The following is a 21,956-nucleotide window of genomic DNA, read 5'->3' as shown; positions in this document are numbered from 1 at the left end:
TTGACGGATAAAACACAAGTAGCACTGGTGCCTACTGTGCTCCAATACAGCAGGTATCATACATTTATTTTGAACACTGCAAAAACTCAAAATCCTATCAGGACTTACAATTTAGACTAAAACTTAAAACTAAACTAGAACTTAAAAATAGCTCGAGAAAAATGGAAATGCAATACAAAAACCTGGGAAAACACCGAACTTTGAAGTGATGAGTGTTATCAAGCGTAATTACATTTTTAGGTTTAAAAATAAGATTTTATAAGATTTTAAGTTTTTTGAGTGAAAGCAGAGAATGTTTTTTTTTCTAGTCACATCTGAGTAGCAATTGTTGGCTGTTTTCAACAATGTACATTTAAGATAAAGACTGAGTATCTAAAATGGTTTAATATTAAGTGAAACGTCTTGTTTTCTCATGTTTATAATGGCTCTTTACTAAGGGTGTAACGGTACATGTATTTGTATTGAACCGTTTCGGTTCGGGGTCCTCGGTTCATTACGGGGGCGTACCGAACGAGTTTCTGACGAAATGTAAAGTGCTTTCAAATTTAGCACGTTAACGGGCAGTAATTATTTTTTTGGAATTAATCAGGTTAAAATATTTGACGCATTTAACGCAAGCGCGGAATGCCTGCTCACGCTTCCCATAATCCCACTGTTACGTCCCACGGACGGCTGCTAAGGGCGTAACATAAAACGAGACACGCACACAAGTTGCAAGTGGACACAAATTTATTCACACAAGTCGAACTCGCAATGAACAAAATATACAAAATGCGGAAGAAGCTGGCTTCAGCGTAAGCCCAGGCCAAAACAACAAACAAAATGAAACTACACTTGAACCCCACCCGCTAAGTAAACCCTGATCGTAAAAAAGAAAAACAAACAGTGAGGCATTTCGACTCAGGTCGCTCTTTAAAAATGATTGGAAATTATTGTTTGGTAAAGAATTGCAACAACCGATCGAATACAAAGGAGAGTGTACAGCTCGACGAGCCCCATTGAGTTTCTTCCGGATCCCTACATGGAGAAAAGGCGAGGGAAAGCTCATATCTGAACTTACTAAACGTCAAAGAATGGCATGGGTGGCCTCGATCAGAAGGAAGGGCATAACGTTTGATTCTCCAGTTACACACAGAGTTTGCTCTATGCACTTCCACTCCGGTAAGTTAATTTCGTTTGTCTACGCAAATTTCGGTAACTTTATGCCCTAAGTCGGCCTGTTGTTAGCTATAGCTACAGCTAAACAACTAGCATGCATACATGTGCATTGACTTCATGAGGCATAATTCCTGTCGTTTCTAAATGAAAAAGCTGTAACATGTTGCCATGAGATAGTGGCAAAGAAATTGTACACAGGCTACATTGTCTGCAACAAATCTGTTTTCTAAAACACAGCATTGAGTTGTCACTTAACTATCACAGCTCAGCACAGCACAAATTCAGATGTACATGACAATGAAAATGTAAACACACATTGCCTACCTTTGCAAGAACGATGGTGTTGCCGTTTGCTACGGTCATAATGTGCAGGTCCTGCACCGATCCGCAGCAAAACTGTTCGTAACTTTGTAGCGATTTGTAGTTTCGGAATTGCTGATGAGTGTAGTAACTTACACCAAACACTAAATACAGCATGATGTCCATTTCGCGTAGCGGTGGAAGCTTGTTGACATCTTTATTCCCATTTGTGTTCGGCTTGCTCGTAAGGGTCAACATTGTTCACATCCTTAAGTTTGCTCACATATCTGTCCTTCCCCGTGGTAACAAGTTTGTCTCTGTATCGAACTGACAAGTTTTCCTTACTTTTTTCCATCTTTGGCACTCGTAGTTGAATTGTATTTGCCGTTAAGTTTAAAGGCCGAGTTATACTTCCGCGTCAGACCTACGCCGTCAAGGAAGAATCGAGTTACGACCCTACGCCGTAGGCTTACGTGCGCCTCTCGATTTTTCTAACCTTCGCGTCGCGTAGACGCGTATGACGTAGCGAAAACGGACTGTGATTGGTCCGCTCAGACTGTTGTTTCCGGTTCAGCGGGAAATCCCCGCCACTGTAGAATAGAATCAAACATTATTTTCTACACGCAAAAATGCACCAAGCCGACGGGAGTGTCATCGAAGAGCAAGTCTCGTCAAGACATTATTATTGTGATTGCCAAATGGCAAGGTCGGCGATCGGGAAAAAAAATGGAAGAACCACCGAGACGTGGGTGTTCGGAATCGAGTGGCCACACGAAGCGGTGACCCAGTCGGCCAAAAACTGCCAACTTTTTATCACTTTATGTCGTATTTTTGGTTGGTGCACTTCATCATTTACTGTGTACATATGTTTCAAGTATATGAAGAATAAAGCACAGATTTGGTGTCAAAAGAGCTGTTTTGATCTTTAATTTTCAATAACAGACAGTTCACACACACAATACATCAGCACTGATTGAGAGTGCCTCGGTGCTTTTTATGATAACCTTAAAATCAAGCCTCCCAACGCAGTTTGGGAAGTTCCCTAGACGCCAGAAATCTGCTATGGCTTCCCGCTGGCTGGTTGTAGAACACGGCAAACAAATCAGGCTGGAGGGCTTTGCAGACCTTGAACGCAGTGCTCGACGCCAGTTTGAAGCTAGCCGCCACAGCTAGCTCTCTCCACCCGAGTCTAAAACTCTCTGTGCGCCATCAAAAGTCGGCCAGACCACCTCGAAACCGTCTTCTGCGTCGCCTGCCTGTCAACATTTGTATGTTCCATATTTATTCAGTGTTGATGAGCAGAATATTTACTTTCAAGAGTTCCATCTTGCATTGTTTATTTTTTCTCCGACTAGCGGAAGTAAACAAGTGGCTTGGCGGTGAATTACAGAGCAACACGGTCCCTCACCACAGAACTATCGAATGTCGAATGACGCCGTAGTCGCTACGCCGTCACCGCAACGCGGGAATATAACTCAGGCTTTAATGTCCCGTGATGCAGACGTGCTTCCAATATGGCTGCGTTGTCGCAAATCTCGAATGATCCCGTGCTGCTGTGACGTAAACGCTCGAGCCTAATACAGCCACTAACCTGGCTTCTACACTAAACAAAACGGGTTGTACGAAAACGGCAGTTTACCTCTACTGCTGCGGTGCTGTTATTTACAGTGGTGAACAAAAACGATCCAATACAATACAAATACAACGTCTCCAACACAATAGTTAAACTGAGTTTAAAATCCTTACATTAGAGCAAAAAAGGCCCACACTCCGACAGGGGGCAGCAAATTTTATAATACAGTGGTACCTCGACATACGATCGCTTCGACACACGATCTTTTCGACATCCGACGTAAAATTTGACTCGCCATTTGTTTCTACATCCGACGAAAAGCTCGAAATACGACGACATGGCAGCACCGCAGACTAATGCACGACGGATTTTCTTGTGTGACAAATCGACACAGGTTTCAAAAAAAGGTTGGTACAGGTGGTGAAACAAGGAAAAAGTTGACACTTACCTTCTAAATGAAAATGCAAATGATTGACAAATATGAGCGTGGGCTGGGCATCCGTGAAATGGCTAAACAATAAATCTCCACAGTCCTCCTCCGACCATCGTTCGCCAGTCTTTATAAATTAAGCTGACAATTCTTATTGTGGTAACATCTCCATATAAATTGCCAGATTCGCCACGTTTTTATAATTTATTTCACAACTTATTCAAGACAAAACACCTACTGCGTGCTGCAATTGATGGTGTTCTCAAGTAAACATTAAAAGTGAAAGTGAAACTCTCAAGCTCACCGCTCTCTGTCTCTGGCACGTCAGCCCCGCGGTGCGTTCAGGTAGCACATAAAACGTCCGCCACATTATAACCCGATTCATTACATTAATACAGGAATTGTTTTTATTATTTTTATTATATTATTCCGATTTTTATTTATAATTTATTTGTTTTGCTATGTGTAATTGCAATTTGTAATAGTACCAGCAGTATTTATTAGGGATTTAATGTAGGTTTTTGAGCTGTGGAACGAATTAATGGAATTATAATGTATTCCTATTGGAAAATCCTGCTCGACATACGACCATTTCGACTTACAAACAAGGTCCTGGAACGGATTAACTTCGTATGTAGAGGTACCACTGTATATAATACAGTAATAATATAATATATTATATTATATATAATAATAATAATGAAATATAAAAAGTAATATACTATATAAATACAAGACTACAATAAAACATCTGTTTCAAAGCAGTTAAAAAAAAAAAAAAAAAAAAATTCACTGGCCTTAGTTAAATAGCCAGGTAGAATAAATATGTTCATTAAAGTTCTTGCATTTCCATTTCAAGTATTGCAACTTCTCCAATACAATATTTGAACTGACAGTTTAAAATCTTTACATTTACATACATAGTCAATAGGGGCAGGTCGTCCAAATTTTGTTGCTCCATGCCTTCTTTGGCAGCAAGTATGGGTTTACGTCATTGATTAAAGTCATTTTTGAGAAGTACCGGTTTTGGGCCTCTACTGAAAGCGTTTCCCTTTAAATCCCACCACGACTTTGTTTTTTGTTTTTTTAACATAATTCCTGCAACAACAAAAAACAACAAAAAAACATCCCACGGTGAAGTAAACGGAAAGACTGGTTACAATCCGCGTTGTGTCTGCCGGACCGGAAGTAAGTCATGTTACCAACAACACAGCGGCGTATCCAAACAATGACGCAGTACGTCCCATTCCCTATTAAGCAACTATTAAATACGGTCTCATGGACAAAAAGATGGATTCAAAATGGCATTCACTAAAGTAAATATAGCATGTATAAAATGATAGAAAATAAGATGTGCAACCGCAATTTAAACTATTTTCGTTGAAAGTAAAAACTGCTGTATGTAGATAACTGCAGAATAAGAATGAAAACATTAGATGTTGTTACAAAGATTTTGTTGTCATATCCGAACCATATAGCAATCCATGTTTCTGAAAGATGCATTTTTTGTCTCCCGCATGATTGGTCTGACCTTTTCGGCGCACAATACACACAACGATGTCAAGAAATGCCAAGTGTTTCGAGAACATCACATTAAAAGACACGATATTAGACAAAACCGGCCAATAAAACTAGGGGGGACACAGATGAAACAGCACACGTCATACATTGCCCCTTATCTGTAAACATTCATATTAAAAAAAATAAATAAATAAAACATTCAAATTGTAATATATTTGCGAGACACGGGAGTCAAAAATCAACTCACCTGACATTTCGGGGCTTGATGTTTGCTTGCTCGACGATGTGTTGCGCGCGTTGTTCGTTGTCTTTATAAGCAGCTAAACTAGGCTAGGCTAACTTAAGCAGGGGGCTAAATTTCAACGTGCACACAAAAGACTCGAGGCAGAAGCGAGATGGAACGGATTGTCGGCGTGTCCTCAAATTTCAGCCACCTATCAGTGGATAGCATCGAGGGGACAAGAAGAAGAAAAAGTGGATCGTCTTCAAACAGGTAACCACAGTTCTCCTCTCAGTCCCCTGCGCCGCACTTCTTCTTCTTCTTGTTTATTGGCAATTTACCCCTCGTACGGTAGGGCATTACCGCCACCTACTGGGTTGACGGTTTAGTACGAGATCAGGCCGTTACAGACTAAATTAAAATTATGCTCTTCTTTGACAGTGAAACACCCTGAGTGAAGACAAAACCTAAACCAAATGAAAAACCACAAAACAAAGAAAATAAAATATCCCCTTTCTATATCCTTTTCAACAACCCTGTGTCCTTGAGAAACTCTATTAGTTATTTTTTAATTTTGACTTATTACAACCTCCTCCCTCCGGCTTCTCCCTAATCTTCTTCCCACCCCCACCTGTGACTGTATTGAGAACAAATGTCTCCCCGTTTCTTGTGCTTCCCAATATCCTTGCCACCTTTTTTGTGTGAGACCCCTAATAATGGATTTCCCTTCTTCACTAAAATCAACCCGCCTTTCTATAATGCTTGTTTGGCAAGGATATCCACCTCCTTATTCCCCTCAATCCCCACGTGTGCCGGGACCAGTGTTGTCACAGATTACTTAAAAAAGTAATTTAATTACTGATTACACAATTTACACCTCAAAAAAGTAATCTAATTACTTTTCTGATTACTTTATTATCAATGTAACTAAGTTACTTTAAAAGTAACTTATCAGTTACTTTTTACCAATTTTTCTGCTTTTGCTGCCTCTACATAAAAATGACAACAGAAAAATGTATTGAATTTTTCACATAAGGCTTAATGTTTGAGTTAGCGAGGGTTTAATTAGTCGATGGAGTTGATTTCAACCACCATTGACTCGTGCTAGTTTGGTCTCCCCGGAGCCCTGAAACTAACAAATAACTGACAAACTGCACATAATTTGTTCAAATCAACTCCAACAACTAAATCAACCCCCGCTAACTCCAAGACAAAGCCTAATGTCAAAAATTCTGAACTTCCCCTTTAAAATAAAGACCTAGCTGTTAAAATATTGCCTATAAAAGTTGTAAAGCAATAAAACAAACAACAAAAATTAATGAAATGAACAAGAATCCTACAACGTATTTCATAAAGGGTCAAAATCATTTTTCGAGCAGATCATGTGACTAGCACCTTAGACACTATCTTTTGCTTTGCTTAGCCAAAACTACACCTGTGGAGGCAAGATGGATATTTAGAATTCCTGTAAACCTAAGCTTTCAAACGCAACAATAACAACTGAGCTTGAACAGTTTTATATATATATATATATATATATGTATATATACAGTATTGGCCAAAAGTTTGGCGACACCTCCAAGGTGTAGAATGTAGAACAGGGTGCTCAAGTCCAGTCCTTGAGAGCCCCTATCCAGCTTGTTTTCCATGTCTCCCTCCTCCAACACACCTGACTCAAATAATCAGGATCATTATCAGGCTCCTGCAGAGCTTGCTGATGAGCTGATCATTTGATTCAGGTGTGTTCAAAGAGGGAGACATGGAAAACAAGCTGGATAGGGGCTCTCGAGGACCGGACTTGGGCACCCTGATGTAGAATATAAAACCTGTTTTCAGTTATTTCACTTTTTTTTGCCATTCCAGATGTTCGTTTATAGTTTTGATGTATTCAGAGAGGATTTAAAATAGTAGTGAAAATATATAAAACGCAAAAATGATGAGGTGTGTCCAAACTTTTGACTTTTGTTTCAGAGTCATCAACATGCTTTGCCCCCAGTCCCACAAAAGTAAAACTCCGCCTATGGTTACAAACACTAACAATAAAATGTGCATAAAGGCTGGTTACAAACTGTAGAAGTGCTGGCTGTCTTGTAAGCTGTAGGCTTTGTTTCGAGTTTTGTCGCGTTGTGCTGTATTTCAAGTGCTTCCTTGTTGAATTGGATGTAGAGTTTTTAGCGGCCGACACTCTTTTTCAGCCAGCGCAAAGTTTGCAACGCACGGAGATATTTTTGTCATCTTTACTGGACAGAAATGTGAAGTAATGTAACTGTATTTCCAGTGAGCAAAGGCAACCATTTGCGGTATGTACCCTGCCTTTCACTGTTAGCATTCTGATGAGGCAGCGATGCCAGTGAGGCTATGTTGTTGACCGCCGTGGCAGGCAGCGATCTAACAGCATGGTAATACACGTGACCGCTTTTTTTTTTACTCGATGAGAAAACGTGAGATGTGATGTCCCTCCCAAACTCAAGAGCAATATTTTCTATTCAAATGCTCTTCGTACATGACTACAGTATTCTTCATTCCACATACATTATGAGGCAAGAACAAAATAGTAACGCTCAGGCACTAAGGAAACTAACTTTAATCGGATTACTGGCTTGGAAAATGAACGCATTAGATTGCTTGTTACTGAAAGAAAGTAATCAGATCACAGTAACGCGTTACTTAGTAACAACACTGGCCGGGACCCACACCAACTCCACCTCGACCCTTCTTTTCTGTGCTTCATACAATATAGCCTGTGTGTCTCAAACATTAAGTTAAGTTTGCTGGACTTTGTGGTTACTATGCTCGTGCGCCGTGCTTCTCCACTTCTCAGGCTAATAATGCCTGACTTCAGCCGACAGCCGCTACAAATTACGCCCAGTTGCTACAAATGGCGTACCGCAAGCAACACGTCACTTTTGCTCATTAATATTCATGACGTTAGCAATTGTGGCTAGGCGGGTCAACCTCCCGTTTGTCCCCAATAGCAAATGAATGGAAGTAGTGTACGAGCGAGATGTTTACTGAGCTAAACCTACCAATTCTGTCCAAAAATGATGTCCCTGGTGCCAAATTTACTGGTAAAGATGTGGAAGAACATACCTATGTTCAGTTAAAGAGGTGGCTTAAGTGTCGAGGGCTGAAAAAGACGGGAAAAAAAGCCGAGCCAACCTAAGCTTAACCTTAGCTTTTTTATCAACCTTTTTCTTACGCCACTGACAAAGACATTCTCCTGTTTTAACAATCTATCCTTTACCCGGATATGCCCTGTCTTTCTTAAATATTGTAGCGTTTGCTAAGCGGAAGTTTGGCCGCGAAAACAACACACGAGCCTTTTTCCTCTTTTTCTTTTATTCACCTCCCGCCACCTCACCAATGCAAAAAAACAACAACTATATACACTGACGCAATCTAGTACACCAATCGGAGCGTCGCGCTGGTGCACCAGCGCACCAATGACAGCCCCGCGTTAGTGCGTAAATTAACCCATTGATGACAGCCCCGGCGACGCTACAATATTATATCCTCTGGTTGTCTTACGTCTCTGACCGTTCTGGGGGTAATTTACGTTGCTATTTTTGTGTAACGATCGCATATGCTACTAGCTGACAGCCAATGAATACTTTAATTTTTTCATTAATAACAATAATAATTAATAACAAATCTTCATTTGTTATTATTCATCTTCATTATTTACACTTCCCCCTTACTAAAGTTTTTTTTTTTTTTTTACAACAGAAAGGTAACAGTGGCAGTCAGACACTGTTTTAATGTTTATCAGGTCATTCATTGTCAGACAAGCAGCACGGCAAAACGTCACACTAAAAAATAAGTTAAAAAAATATCAAAATGGCTTACTGTTGGTTTGAACGAGGATGTGTGTGCTCTCATAGTAGACTGTTGGGGCGGGTTGCACTGGGGTGACGTCACCGGGCTTGATTATTTAGGGATTGCACGTGTGTAAATAAAGTGTGGATTGTCTCAAAACGCATGTGTCGTGTCGTTCTTGTCCCTCTTCAGTGGCATCGGAAATGGCAACGACAACAGGTTATGGGCCCAGACGAGAAGCTGGAAGCTGGTTGAGACTGTGTTTGATGGAGAAGAAACGAATTACGAACTGTGGGAGGCAAAATTCATGGAACACATGCAGCTGCAAGGGCTGAAAGACGCAATCTTGCATGAGCCGGACACATCCGCTGAGGACTTCGATGCAGAAATATACGGAGAGAAAGTTCAGTGCGCATACGCCGAATTGGTCCAGTTCCTTGACGACGAGAGCCTCTCCCTAGTAATGAGGGACACCGAAGGAGACCGGCGAAAAGCCTTGGAGATACTGCGGAGTCATTACGCGGGTAAAGGCAAGCCGCGAGTGATCGGCTTGTATACAGAACTAACTTCCCTCCAAAAGGGGATCAATGAGATGGTCACAGACTATGTACTCAGGGCGGAAAAGGCCATTACAGCACTGAGAAAGGCGGAAGAGACGCTCAGTGACGGACTTTTAATTGCGGTGATTCTGAAAGGATTGCCAGAGTCATTCAAACCGTTTAGCGTCTATGTAACCCAGAGTGATGACGTCGTGACGTTTGCTGATTTTAAAACCAAGTTGAGAGGTTTTGAAAGTACGGAGAAATTGGGCTCTAATACAACCGATGATGGCGTGATAAAAGTTATTGGCTCAAGTCCTGGAGGGGAAAGAGAGAACAGGCAGAACATTATTTGCTTCACCTGCAACCAAAAAGGGCATATTGCCCATTTTTGCACAAGTGAACAGAGGCAGTGGTGCAATATCTGTAAAAATGCGAGTCACAGTGATACTAGATGCAGACGAAGGAGGCGTGATGGTGTCAAACGAGCAACTGAGGAGGAAGAACACGCCTTTTCCTTTAATATTGTTGATGGAGAGCTCAACCAGTCCAGACAACAAGACCTGATGGTGGACACAGGGGCTACTTCTCACATAATCACTGACATCAAAAGATTTAAGAACTTTGATGACACCTTCCAGCCAGAGAAACACGTCCTGGAGCTGGCAGATGGGACCAGAACGAGCGGCGTTGCATCCAAGAGAGGAGATGCGGAGGTGTACCTGATGAACAGCGAAGGCCAAAGGGTGAAGGCATTGCTGAAGGGAGCACTGTACACACCATCCTATCCGCAGAACATATTCTCTGTCAAGACTACTACGGCCAACGGAGCATCAGTGACGTTCCAACAGGGATGCGACCAGCTGATCCACAAGGACGGGACCAGATTCAACATTAAAGAGTACAACAGTCTGTATTATCTGGACACCTACAGCACTGGTGAGAATGATCAATGCCACGCGTGTTTTGATGTACAAACATGGCACAAAATTCTATGACATTGCAACTACGATGATGTGTGTAAACTGCAACATGTTGTGAGGGGTATGGAAATCAAAGGGCCGTAAAATTGGTCAAATCAAAACTGTGAGGTTTGCATAAAAGGGAAGTTTGCTCAGAGTCGGAACCGGGTGCCAGATAAGAGAGCAAAAGCAGCACTAGAGTTGGTACACACTGATCTTTCCGGCTCTATTGAACCTGAGGCAAAGGATGGGTTCAGATATGCTTTATCCTTTACTGATGACTATTCTAGTGTTGTATTTGTGTCTTATCTGAACGCACTTATTGATTGTGATGTGTACATATAAAGCAGCCAAAGGGTTTTCAACTCAAATCAGAAACTGGGGAGGAACTGGTGGGTAAGTTAAACAAATCACTGTATGGGTTAAAACAGTCAGGAAGAAACTGGAATCACGTACTACATGACTACCTTAGTGAAATTGGATTTGAACGGAACTCTGTTGACCACTGTGTCTACAGGAGGGGAGCAGGAGGTCAAAAGGTCATATTGATTGGATGACTTACTCATCGCGGCTAAAGATTATGAACAAATTGAGAGTGTGAAGAGGATATTCATGGCAAGATTTAAAATGAAAGATCTGTGGCAACTCAAGCATTTCCTGGGCATTGATTTTGAGCAGACAAAAGGGATTGTGAAAATGAGTCAACACTGATATATATGTTAAAGGTATTAGAAAAACTTGGTATGACCGAGTGTAAACCCAGACCTAGCCCGTGTGAACAAAAGCTAACACTTGATGGTGAGTTTACAGACCCTAAGAGATATAGGGAAATCATAGGCAGCTTGCTCTATGTCAGTGCTTCTCAATTATTTTCTGTTACGCCCCCCCAAGGAAGACGTAAATGTTTCGCCCCCCCCAACTCTCTGCCGCCACTGTAAATAGTATCATTTGTCTATAATATTACTATTATAAGTAAGCCTCAGCCTAACATTGTGTCCTTTTTTTCTATTAAAGAAAAAAAGTAACATAGATCAACTTATAATAAAGTATAACTTTATTAACATTGTTTTGCTTGTAACAGAAAAGACTTAACGCGCATCAATTTGCCTGAAGTAAAAAAAAAAAAAAAAAAGAAAAGTCACATCCAAACTGTAAAAATACACTCAAGGTACATTTTTGACCATTTGATACTGAAAAATAAAATATAATAAAATCAGTAAATAATAACAAATTCAAATTGATTAGAAACATTTACTCTTCAGGACAATATGCCAAAAAATTTGACCGAGAAAAACAAAACTGAATAGAAGGGGGGGGGGGGGGGGGGGGTGTCTTTGGACAGAAGGAAAGTTTTTATTTTCGCTGATTCACCACAGTGCTCACTGGTTTACTGATATAACACTGACAAAGCGGGACGATTGTGACAATTGGCAATATTCAGCACGTTTTAGCTGAAAAACAATCAAGCGGTTTATCAATGAGATTGAGGTCTAATGTCTTTAAGTGGCGTCTTAACTGATTTGGCTTCAGACTCTCCGCTATAATCATTTTTAGGGTGAATCCCATTTCACCCCTTGGCCCTACCCCTTCCCCCTTCCCCCTACCCCTTGGCCCTTCAAACGGAGCAATAAGGGGTAGGGCTTGAAACGTTAGCCCTACACACACCCCTTCACACTCAAGTACGTCATAAGTCCATTCCGCCAGTTGTGACGTCATCAAAAAGCGACAGAACTAAACAGACACGCCTACTGCTGTGGTGCCCACACTCTCCTTGGCTATGAAGCTATTTTTACAAATATCTGCGTCGAATCGACGAAAGGCCATCAGGCGAAGGCGTCTTCGACATCTGGGAGCATTGCTGTATCTTGCTGGGGTATGTAGAATGAGAAAGTAATACAAATAACGCGTGTGAGTGAGCACTTTTTAGTGTCCAGCCAGCACAAATGGTTGGTAGCCTCCAGAGCTAGCGTGTGAAAGAAACAATGTGTTTGTGTTTGAACGTCCTTTTAACTGTACATTCGTGATATTTTGTTATACAGAAAAAATTTGCTTGCCTTTTTTGATTTGCTGATTTATTGATTGGAGTAGTGTCCTAGCCTGGCTAACCGAACAAAAAGCAACAGCTAACGTGTGGCTTTTGTTACTCGCCTCCTTCCGTTTGAGGTAAACATGCTGCTCAGGGGGGTTTGAACCCATTTTTTTTGTACCAGGTTCAGATGTGAATACATAAATACATTCACTGCATTGTGTGTGCTATCAATGTGTTGGTTTGGGAGGATGAAAGCCTGTTCTTTCCATGTTTTTCTTTCCAGCAAATGGGTCATCCCACAAATTATTGCCGGTTGGACCATAATATGCCTGTTCTAAGGTTGTGATTCAATGTTGAGGCGGACTTGAGGTGGGACCTACACCTCAGCAGAAGAGCCATAAACGCTGTCCAAAAGCTGCTGAACAGAGAGAGCAGGACCATGGTTGGGACGGGCAACTGGAGGTCCTGATCTATATATACTTGTTGGCACATGGACTCTCTTACATCGTGGTGGCTCGTGTGTTGATGTGCAATGTATATAATTTTTGGTGATAGTTTTTTTTTTTTTCACGCTTTTTCTCCTATTTTCCCATTACATTCTAATGTAATGCATCACATTTTTATTTTACAAAATAAATCTCTTCAAACCAATATCCGTTTCATTCATATGATGCTGATGTGATAATCATGCTCACAAACTGTTATTCCTTTCTTTTATTAGCAGCTTCTTTACAGAAATAGTGAACATAGTGCAAATTACAGCTTAAAGTGTCTGAAAGTGTGTGGTGCAACTACAGAAAATAAACAGTATGGATATGACCAGATTAAAAAAATGAACATAAGACAACCATCAATAAACAAAATGAAGAGATGGTGGGGTGACTGGAGCAGGAACAGCACGTGGCACATTCTGGGCTCAGCGACGTTCTAGGGGAACAAACAACATTACATTACAGCATGCACTTCAATCCATTGAGAAAAAAGGTGTTACAGAATGAGGGAGTGGTGGCTGTGTGTACAATACATCATTATTTGGACATACCATGCACATTAACCAAAAAAAATATATGGCTGTATGTTTACCAAAGCACTTTGGATGATGACATCCCCCTCTGCGCATGCATCCACCAAGAGTGAAGGGTCCATTGCTGCCCTTCCTCTCAGCATATCCTCATAATATTGCCACGTTGTGGCGGTCTCCTGGCCTTCATCTGTCCCACCCCCAGAGCAGGGAGTTTTCAGCTCCTGTAAGAAGTAAGACAATGGCAATTGTGAATGTACTTCATTGCTCGCTGACAATATTTCAGGAGTACATAGTATTCATCTACTTAACGGGCATTACTGTTTACCTTGTCCTTTTTTTTTTTTTAATTCTCCCATTTTTTGGAGACCTGCTGGGAGGACATCTTCCCCTGCAGCCCCAGCTCCTTGATCAGCTTCCTGTGTTGTAAATGCGAGGGATAACTTATGAATTGCTAATTAACAAACAAACTCTGGCAAAAACATAACCTCCTTAGCAGAGGTAATTACTCACTCCCACTGTTGTTTGGCCGAGGCTTTTGACTTCAAGAACCGTTCTTGGTTCTCAAACCTGGTAAGGCTCTTTGTTTGTGCTTGACTCCCTGTGAATCACATTCACGAACATGAATACTTGTGATAATAGGTAGCGAAATGACGCACACGTCGCTCAAAAGCAACTTCTCTATGGTCAATCTAATACATTACTCGCAAATTTTAAAAAACGACAACTGTGTTGTTTTTCGACTTTCCCCAGCACATTCACATGCATTGACTGATTCCTTATTAATGCAATAAAGAGCGATTTCGCCGATGTGCGTTTATAGCAGAAAAAAAACTACACATTGCGACGTAAGTCCCGCTCACACAATACATCAGTTATCACAACTTAAAACTGTTAAAATAGTTAAATTAGGGATAAACAGAGCTACTTACATTTGTGTACTTCTTTCCTTGGCTCCGCCATTTTGGAAATGATTCTCGGGGTAATCGCTTTGCACCCTGGGAAATTTCGCGTAACCCTCCGTTTGGAGTTAGGGTAGTCATGGCCCTCCGTTAGGAGGGGTGGAAAGCCCTCCCCCTGCACATTAGCGTGAATTGGGACAGCCCTACCCCTACACGTGAACGCGCAAAACGGAGGGAAAGGGGTAAGGGGTAGGGCCAAGGGGTGAAATGGGATTCACCCTTAGACTCAGTAAACAGTGGTCTTTCCTCATTTCCCACTATATTAAAAGTCAAAGCCAAAAGGCAAACGGCCCGAAAAAAGCGCATTCTCGGCGGCCGAGGGAGAACCGTAGGTGAGGGCGGTGGTCGTGACGATCCCAAGCCGAAAACGGCACTTCTCGGCCGGACACGTGAGACCCGGAGAAAACAGTGGGTGCGTGAGTCCAGCTCTGCATGAGTCTCTCCCGTGTGCTCTTGCTTACTTCAAAAATACTGCACGCACTTTGAAAATGACAGCGCCACTGCCACCCACGGCGTGGATGTGCAATTACACTTTATTCTAGTACGGCAAAAAAAAAAAAAAGCATGTTCCCCGAGGTCGCTCGCGCCAACCCTGGCATCGCTCTGCGCCCCCCTGGGGGGGCGCGCACCACCATTTGAGAAGTACTGCTCTATGTGATGACATGTACAAGACCAGACATATGTTTGGTAGTGAGCAGGTTATCTCAATACCTATTACAACCAAAACAACATCACATGGTAGCGGCCAAGCATGTACTTAGATATTTAAAGGGTACAGTCAATTACGAATTATCTTATAAGAAAACTGATGAAGCACTTAAACTTGTAGCCTATAGTGACGCTGACTGGGCTGCGGATCTAAAGGATAGGCGCAGTACCACGGGCTATTGTGTGGGCCGAACGGAACAAGGCCCAGCAGTATCGTGGAAATCAAAGAAACAGCCCACTGTTGCGTTATCCATATGTGAGGCAGAATATACAGTGGGGAGAACAAGTATTTGATACACTGCCAATGGGAAAACCCATTGGCAGTGTATCAAATACTTGTTCTCCCCACTGTATGGCTCTGGGGGCAACAACTCAAGAGTGTCTGTATTTCTAACATTTGTTACAGGACACGGACAAGGAATGTAAATATACACCAGCAACAGTCTTAGAATACAACCAAGGAGCCATTGCTTTGGCTAAAAACCCTGTAAATCACCAGAGGTGTAAGCATATTGATATCCGTTTTCATTTTGTCCGCTCGTCTGTTAAAGATGGTAATGTGACCATCAAATACTGTCCAACAGCAAATATGGTTGCTGATATTATGACCAAGCCTGCAACCAAGGTGAAAATACAGAAGTTTGGAAAGTTTATGTTTGGTTTGTAGTGTAGCAGCCAAATCCCAAATGGCTAATATGTTTAGTCTATTTGACCTGTACATTATGAGAGCAGGTGAGGGTGTTGGTTTGAACGGGGGTATGTGTGCTCTCATATGTAGACTGTTGGGCGGGTTGCACTGGGGTGACGTCACCGGGCTTGATTATTTAGGGATTGCACGTGTGTAAATAAAGTGTGGATTGTCTCAAAACGCATGTGTCGTGTCGTTCTTGTCCCACTTCAACTGCATCGGAAATGGCAACGACAACACTTACCTCTTCGTCCTCTGAAGGACCGTGGCCCAAAACAAAAATGTTTACTGTATGTGGCAACACGTGCTATTTTGAATATTTAAAATTTGCCAGACAAATATTTCCCTGGATTTGTACCAGGGAAATATTTTAAATTTAAGGTAAGCAAGGTTCGTGCTGCAAGGAGAGCAAGAGGCAGTTCTGCGTGGTACAAATTGTTTATTTTGTAAATAAATAAATAAATAAAATAAATAAAGGACTTCCAACATAAATGCATAAACCCACGGGGCTGGGACTTACCAGTGGTGGGAGGGGCGAACCCCAAAACACTACAAAACAAAACCAAAACAAGATGTCACTGCACACCAGGGGTCGCCAAAACCCGCACGCCACCAACCACTGGAAGCCCCAAGCCCTAAAACAACAGAAAACGAAGCAATGATGATCATAGATAAATTGGCAACAATATCATTTGGTGAAATAAAAAAAGTTAAAAATGATATAGCAACTAAAACTGGATCCGTATCCGGATGTCCAAGGGGTGTGTTCCGTGCGACACCAGTTCTTTAAATGCGGCAGAGCCATGCGCGCACGCAACTAGTCTGCCCCGCACGGTGACGACGTCCACTCAGCACGGCGATGACATCCGCTCCGCCCATCACGGAAGAATTGGACCTGAGCATTTAACGTAAGCAAAGCAGCAGTGTCTCGTTATTAGCGGTCGCCACGTAACATGGCCAGCCCGCAATCACTCCATGCGTATCCGAGTCAGTGATCCCGCATGACAAAGTTAGGAGGTAGGTCCAACTAGCGCCAGGTGGGACACGTTTACACCAACGGCAGCAGGAGGAGATTCTTGCTGGTCGTCACAAAACTGGCTGACAGCTGAAGGAGCATAAGAGAGGCTATAGACCACAATCACCAAAGTCACACAATCACGTGATCGCTGTATTGTGCCGCCATATTGTCCTTCATTGTGTGTCGTATTGTCAATGATCGTAGTTTGTAAAGGTGGATTCACTTGCAAATTAGGGAAGCCCCGGTGCTTTCAGACGCTGTAACCTCATTGGATGAGTTGCATAAAAGCCGTTATTTGGAAAAGCTTCAGTCGATCCAGTCGCCAGATCCATATTTGATGCACAAACCGATGTTTCCTCCCGTCCGGTCCCGTCTCGTGCGTCAGAGCTCGTCCTGAGACCACAAAATTTCCAATCATACTCCAGTTTGTGTCACGATGAGGAGTCGGGGACCCAAAATCGGCACCGGCCCGAATATAAACCGACATTTGGACAGCTGAGCGTCACCGTTGTCACGATTGTAAAATGAAATTTGATCGACAACGGGTCGGTGTGTGCCGAAAAATAGCTGCCCCGTGTGAAATGTTCCCCCTGCTTTCGAGATTTGCCCTTTTAACAATGGGCACACAGCAACTAAAATGACCATTTATCTTCTCTGTTACTGCAACCAACCGCCACACCTCCCTTCACCATTTTGATTAATCAATGTTAACGATTCTCAGGAATGTTTTTGGATTCGTTTACTAGGCGGTGATTCCTTAGACAAGCAGAAAAACACGCAGTAATAGGAGGAATGTACGTAGCAGTAATATGTAAACACGATGAGCTGACAGACAACATGGCGGCACCAGTCGGGGGGCGGAGTTGTGACGTCACGTGATTGGGGTCTATAGACCCTACTCACCTACGTCACAAAATGGGCGTGTCGCTGTTTCCGGCCGCCATATTGTACCTCTTTTTCAGACCTATTCTCATTGTTTTCAATTAGTCGAGCAAGTTATAGAGCAATTCATGGAAGCCCCGGTGTTATCTGACACTGTAAACTCATTGGATCCGTTGCATAAAAGGCGTTACGTGGAAAAGCTTCAGTTTATCCATTCGCCAGATCCGTATTTGATGCCTAAATCGATGTTTTTCGACCCGCTGGCTTCGCCTGACATCTGATATCCTGATATTTACAACTATCTTGTCCACACAAAATCAGCCTATTCTCACGAAAGTTTGAAAAACTTTAAGAGCTTGGAGGCTTATAAATGCTACGTTGCTGGTTGGGTGAAACAGGTCCTCGTACACGAAAATTCGGCAGGAATCTTGTGCTCGGAAGGTGAGTTACGAAATTTTCAATTCAAAATCTTTTGTTCTTGCTAACATCCACTGTCAAGTCTAATGTATTTCATGTCATTTGTCGATGGAGCTAGGGCTTTTAATGTTTATATGGTTTAGCGATAGCACTCACTACATACATACGTGTATGTTGTCGGCGATTAGCCTAGCAATGATCTTAATTGTGGTTGTCAGCCAAAAACCCTCTAAATATATATTAAATGCATCTTACCAGATATAAAATGACTACTACATAATCTGTGGTAGTCGTTTGGAGCCCAGTTTTCGCGTCGAATTGCAGCAGCCCATCTCGCTCTTCTCTCCGGGTCCCTCGGAATCCGGTAAAACTTCAAGTCTCTCCGTCTATCTTCTCTGTTATTGCAACCGACCGCCACACACGACTTCACCATTTTGAGTATTAATGTTGACGAGCAGTAAAACGTGCAATAATAGGAGGAATTTACGAAGCGCTAATGCATTTATATGACGAGTATCCGGACAACATGGCGCGGGGGCGTGGCTGTGACGTCACGTGAGTAGGGTCTATAGGACGTGGGAGACCTCGACACTAAAGAGCAATTCATAGGGTCAAGATAGTTCCCTCCTTATGTCGGAGGGCTCTACACGCTGATTGGTATGCTGGGCTGATTAGCCCAAAGTGCCAGCAGGTGGACAATCTGACCCCTTGGGACAGGCTTGCATGTCCATAGAACATTGGTGTAATGGAGTCATGTGATTATTGTTGCGACGTCTGACAATAGCATCACTAGTAAAAAAAAAAAAAAAATGAATAAAAAAATTTAATATGTAGAATAAAGAGAAAAACGACTTGTGTAGCCCAAAGTAGCGGAGTAAGAGTAGCATTTTATTCTTCACAAATCTACTCAAGTAAAAGTAAAAAAGGATGGCTTAGTAAAACTACTCTTAGAGGTACGTTTTTCTCCAAAATTTACTCAAATAAATGTAACGGAGTACATGTAACACGTTACGACATACCTCTGGCTAGGGCCTATAGTCCCAAAAACCCTTTGAACTTCACATAGTGCAGTAAACAAATTCTTCGTGCCACTGTACCAACAAAAGGCGTGGTTTGGAGAGGCAAAGTTTGTATGAGGCGTTGTTTGTAGCGTGGCTGCGGCTGCAGTCTGACCCATAGCCACGAAGAAAAAGAGTTGCGACACTCTCTGATCTCGCCGCCGGTGGTCACGTGGTTCATGTTGGGCAGGAGTAGTTCCAAGCACAAGCAGTGCTGTAATGTTTTTCAATGGAACTGACAGCACTGATTGCGACATTTATGGGAAAATTAATAAAATCATGTATTTAAGTACTTGCTTGATTTTGTCATTGCATTGTAACATATTTGTAAATGCTACCTTTAACATTTGGAGTGGTAAGGCGACAACTGAAAATGATGTAAATTGTTACGGAGAGAAAGTTTCATGTTTGTGTTAGCATTAGCATGGGAAAACGACTTTTACATTGAAATGCAAGTTGATTTAGGTTTTTCTTTTTTCTCAACTAGAATATTGTTTTTTCAGAGAATGTCTATATTTCCTTGATTCACTTACCTGTAGTAATATATTAAAGATAACACCATGTAACACATATTTTAAGCGCAAAGTGGTAGTTCCCTGTTTGTTTCGTCGCATTGACACATAAAAACACTTGTTTCCCAAAAAGTTTGGCTTTGTGGTCACGAGTTTGAAATTTATTGACTGTTGTACTTTCTAATGCTTTACCATATGATGTTGTGCTGTTGGCTTCGTCAAGTCATGACCTCCAACTCTTACTGGAACGGTTCGCAGCAGAGTGTGAAGCGGTTGGGATGAAGATCAGCACCTCCAAATCCAAGACCATGGTCCTCAGTCGGAAAAGTGTGGCTTTCCCTCTCCGGGTCGTGGATTAGATCCTGCCCCAAGTGGAGGAGTTCAAGTATCTTTGGGTCTTGTTTACGAATGAGGGTAGGAGGGAGTGGGAGATTGACATGTGGAGTGGTGCAGCGTCTGCAGTGATGCGGACTCTGCACCGGTCCGTAGTGGTGAAGAAGGAGCTGAGCCAAAAGACAAAGCTCTATATTTACCAGTCAATCTACGTTCCTACCCTCACCTCTAGTCACGAGCTGTGGGTCATGACCGAAAGAACAAGATCCCGGATACAAGCGGCCGAAATGAGTTTTCTCCGCAGGGTGTCCATGCTCTGCTTTAGAGATAGGGTGAGAAATTCAGTCATCTGAGAGGGATTTGGTGTTGAGCCGCTTCTCCTCCGTATTGAGAGGAGCCAGTTGAAGTGGCTCGGGCATCTGGTTCGGATGCCTCCTGGACGCCTCCCTGGAGAGGTGTTCCGGGTATGTCCCACTGGTGGAAGGCCCCAGGGACGACCCAGGACCCAGAGCCTATATCTCTCGGCTGGCTTGGGAACGCCCACTCCCTGGAATCCCGCCGGAGGACCTGGTTGAAGTGGCTGGGGAGCGGGAAGTCTTTGCTTCCCTGCTAAAACTGCTGCCCCCGTAACCTGACCCCAGATTAAGCGGCAGATGATGGATGGAGAGCACCGTCAGTGGCAGCCAGTAAGTTGAATGAGTGATTCATAAAGGGTTAGTAATTAGAACATATACGTATATAAAATACGGTTAAGGCTAAGGTTTTTTTTTAAATTACCAAAAATAGTCATTACCCCGAGCAGCATGGTGAAAAAGTATGGTTAGCACGTCCGCCACACTGTTTTGAGATCGACTCCAGCTAATGAACTTGCATGTTTTCACCATGCCTGTGTGGGGTTTCGTTGGGTACTCTGGGTTCCTCTCACATCACAGAAACATGCACGGTAGACTGATTCATTCATCATTCGACCCGCTTGTCTTTGCGGGGGATGCTGGAGCCTATCCGAGGTCACTCCGGGGTGGGGAACACCCTGAACTGATTGCTAGCCAATGGTGTACCACACGCTACACGTCACTTCCGCTCATTAAAATCATTGACGATAGTTAATGTTAAGGGGGGACACGCTAACGTTTGTCCCCAAAAGGAAATAAACGGAAATCGTGTACGAAGGAGAATTTTACAGAGCTAAAGCTACCAATTATGTCCGAAAATGATCTCCCTGGTGCCAAATTCATTGGTAAAGAAGAACAGAAAAATGTTTGTAGTGACCACTACCTCTTAACAGAATTCACCTAGGGAACTTGTGTGGGGCATGTTGTGTTCCTGGGGGGAACTATTTAGCCGTGCGCATTTATGGCCGAGCAAGAGATACTAGAGACTTACGAGAGACATGAGCGGCCGAACACGACAACACCCGCTACACTGGTGACCCCGACTGGCCTCGTGGAAGTCTCACAGACATTTTTCAAACACTTTAAGCAATGGCGGACACTAGCTTTCTCCAGCTAACGATGTTCGATGAGTCATCTGCGGCCACGTGGTTCGCGTGCACGGAGGCGCAGTTCGCCCTCCACGGTATAGCCGACGATACCATGTGCTTCTACCACGTGGTGGCTGCGCTCGGGTACTCGACAGAGTTCAGCGTTTTGTTGCTTTTCTGACGAAAGAGGACAAATATGGGGTGCTCAAAGCGGGCCTTTTCTGCTGTTTTGAACCGTTGTATGCTTTATCGACTTCAAAGACGCCCACGGTGCCCGCAACAAGAGCCCTTACTGCCTGAGGTTCTTGCCAACAATGGCAGTGCTTCCG

The 21,956-nt window shown here is 42.8% G+C and overlaps 1 protein-coding gene and 2 long non-coding RNA genes across 4 annotated transcripts in view; 1 reads left to right on the top strand and 2 right to left on the bottom strand.

Annotated features, from left to right (window-relative positions):
- LOC130927336 (oocyte zinc finger protein XlCOF6.1-like) overlaps positions 1-5,523 on the bottom strand; it is a 32,501-nt gene extending 26,978 nt beyond the window's left edge. For both annotated transcript variants that reach the window (XM_057853100.1, XM_057853099.1), the window contains exon 1: positions 5,230-5,523. In XM_057853100.1, coding sequence (XP_057709083.1) covers positions 5,230-5,236 — 7 coding nt within the window. In that variant the 5' untranslated portion in view covers positions 5,237-5,523. The remainder of the gene's footprint in view (positions 1-5,229) is intronic.
- Positions 5,524-12,199: 6,676 nt separating this feature from the next.
- On the top strand, positions 12,200-13,199 carry LOC130927295 (uncharacterized). Its single transcript, XR_009066386.1, has 2 exons — positions 12,200-12,392; positions 12,832-13,199. It is a non-coding gene; the product is annotated as an uncharacterized LOC130927295 (long non-coding RNA).
- Positions 13,133-14,912, bottom strand: LOC130927296 (uncharacterized). The gene is made up of 5 exons (XR_009066387.1): positions 14,502-14,912; positions 14,083-14,170; positions 13,898-13,988; positions 13,632-13,793; positions 13,133-13,475 (listed from the first exon to the last, which is right to left on the bottom strand). It is a non-coding gene; the product is annotated as an uncharacterized LOC130927296 (long non-coding RNA).
- Positions 14,913-21,956: the final 7,044 nt, after the last annotated feature.

This window comes from Corythoichthys intestinalis, chromosome 12 (genome assembly GCF_030265065.1).
Source record: "Corythoichthys intestinalis isolate RoL2023-P3 chromosome 12, ASM3026506v1, whole genome shotgun sequence".
Lineage (NCBI taxonomy): Eukaryota > Metazoa > Chordata > Actinopteri > Syngnathiformes > Syngnathidae > Corythoichthys > Corythoichthys intestinalis.
Note: the sequence above shows the minus strand (reverse complement) of the source record. Positions and strands in the feature narration are given on the sequence as shown.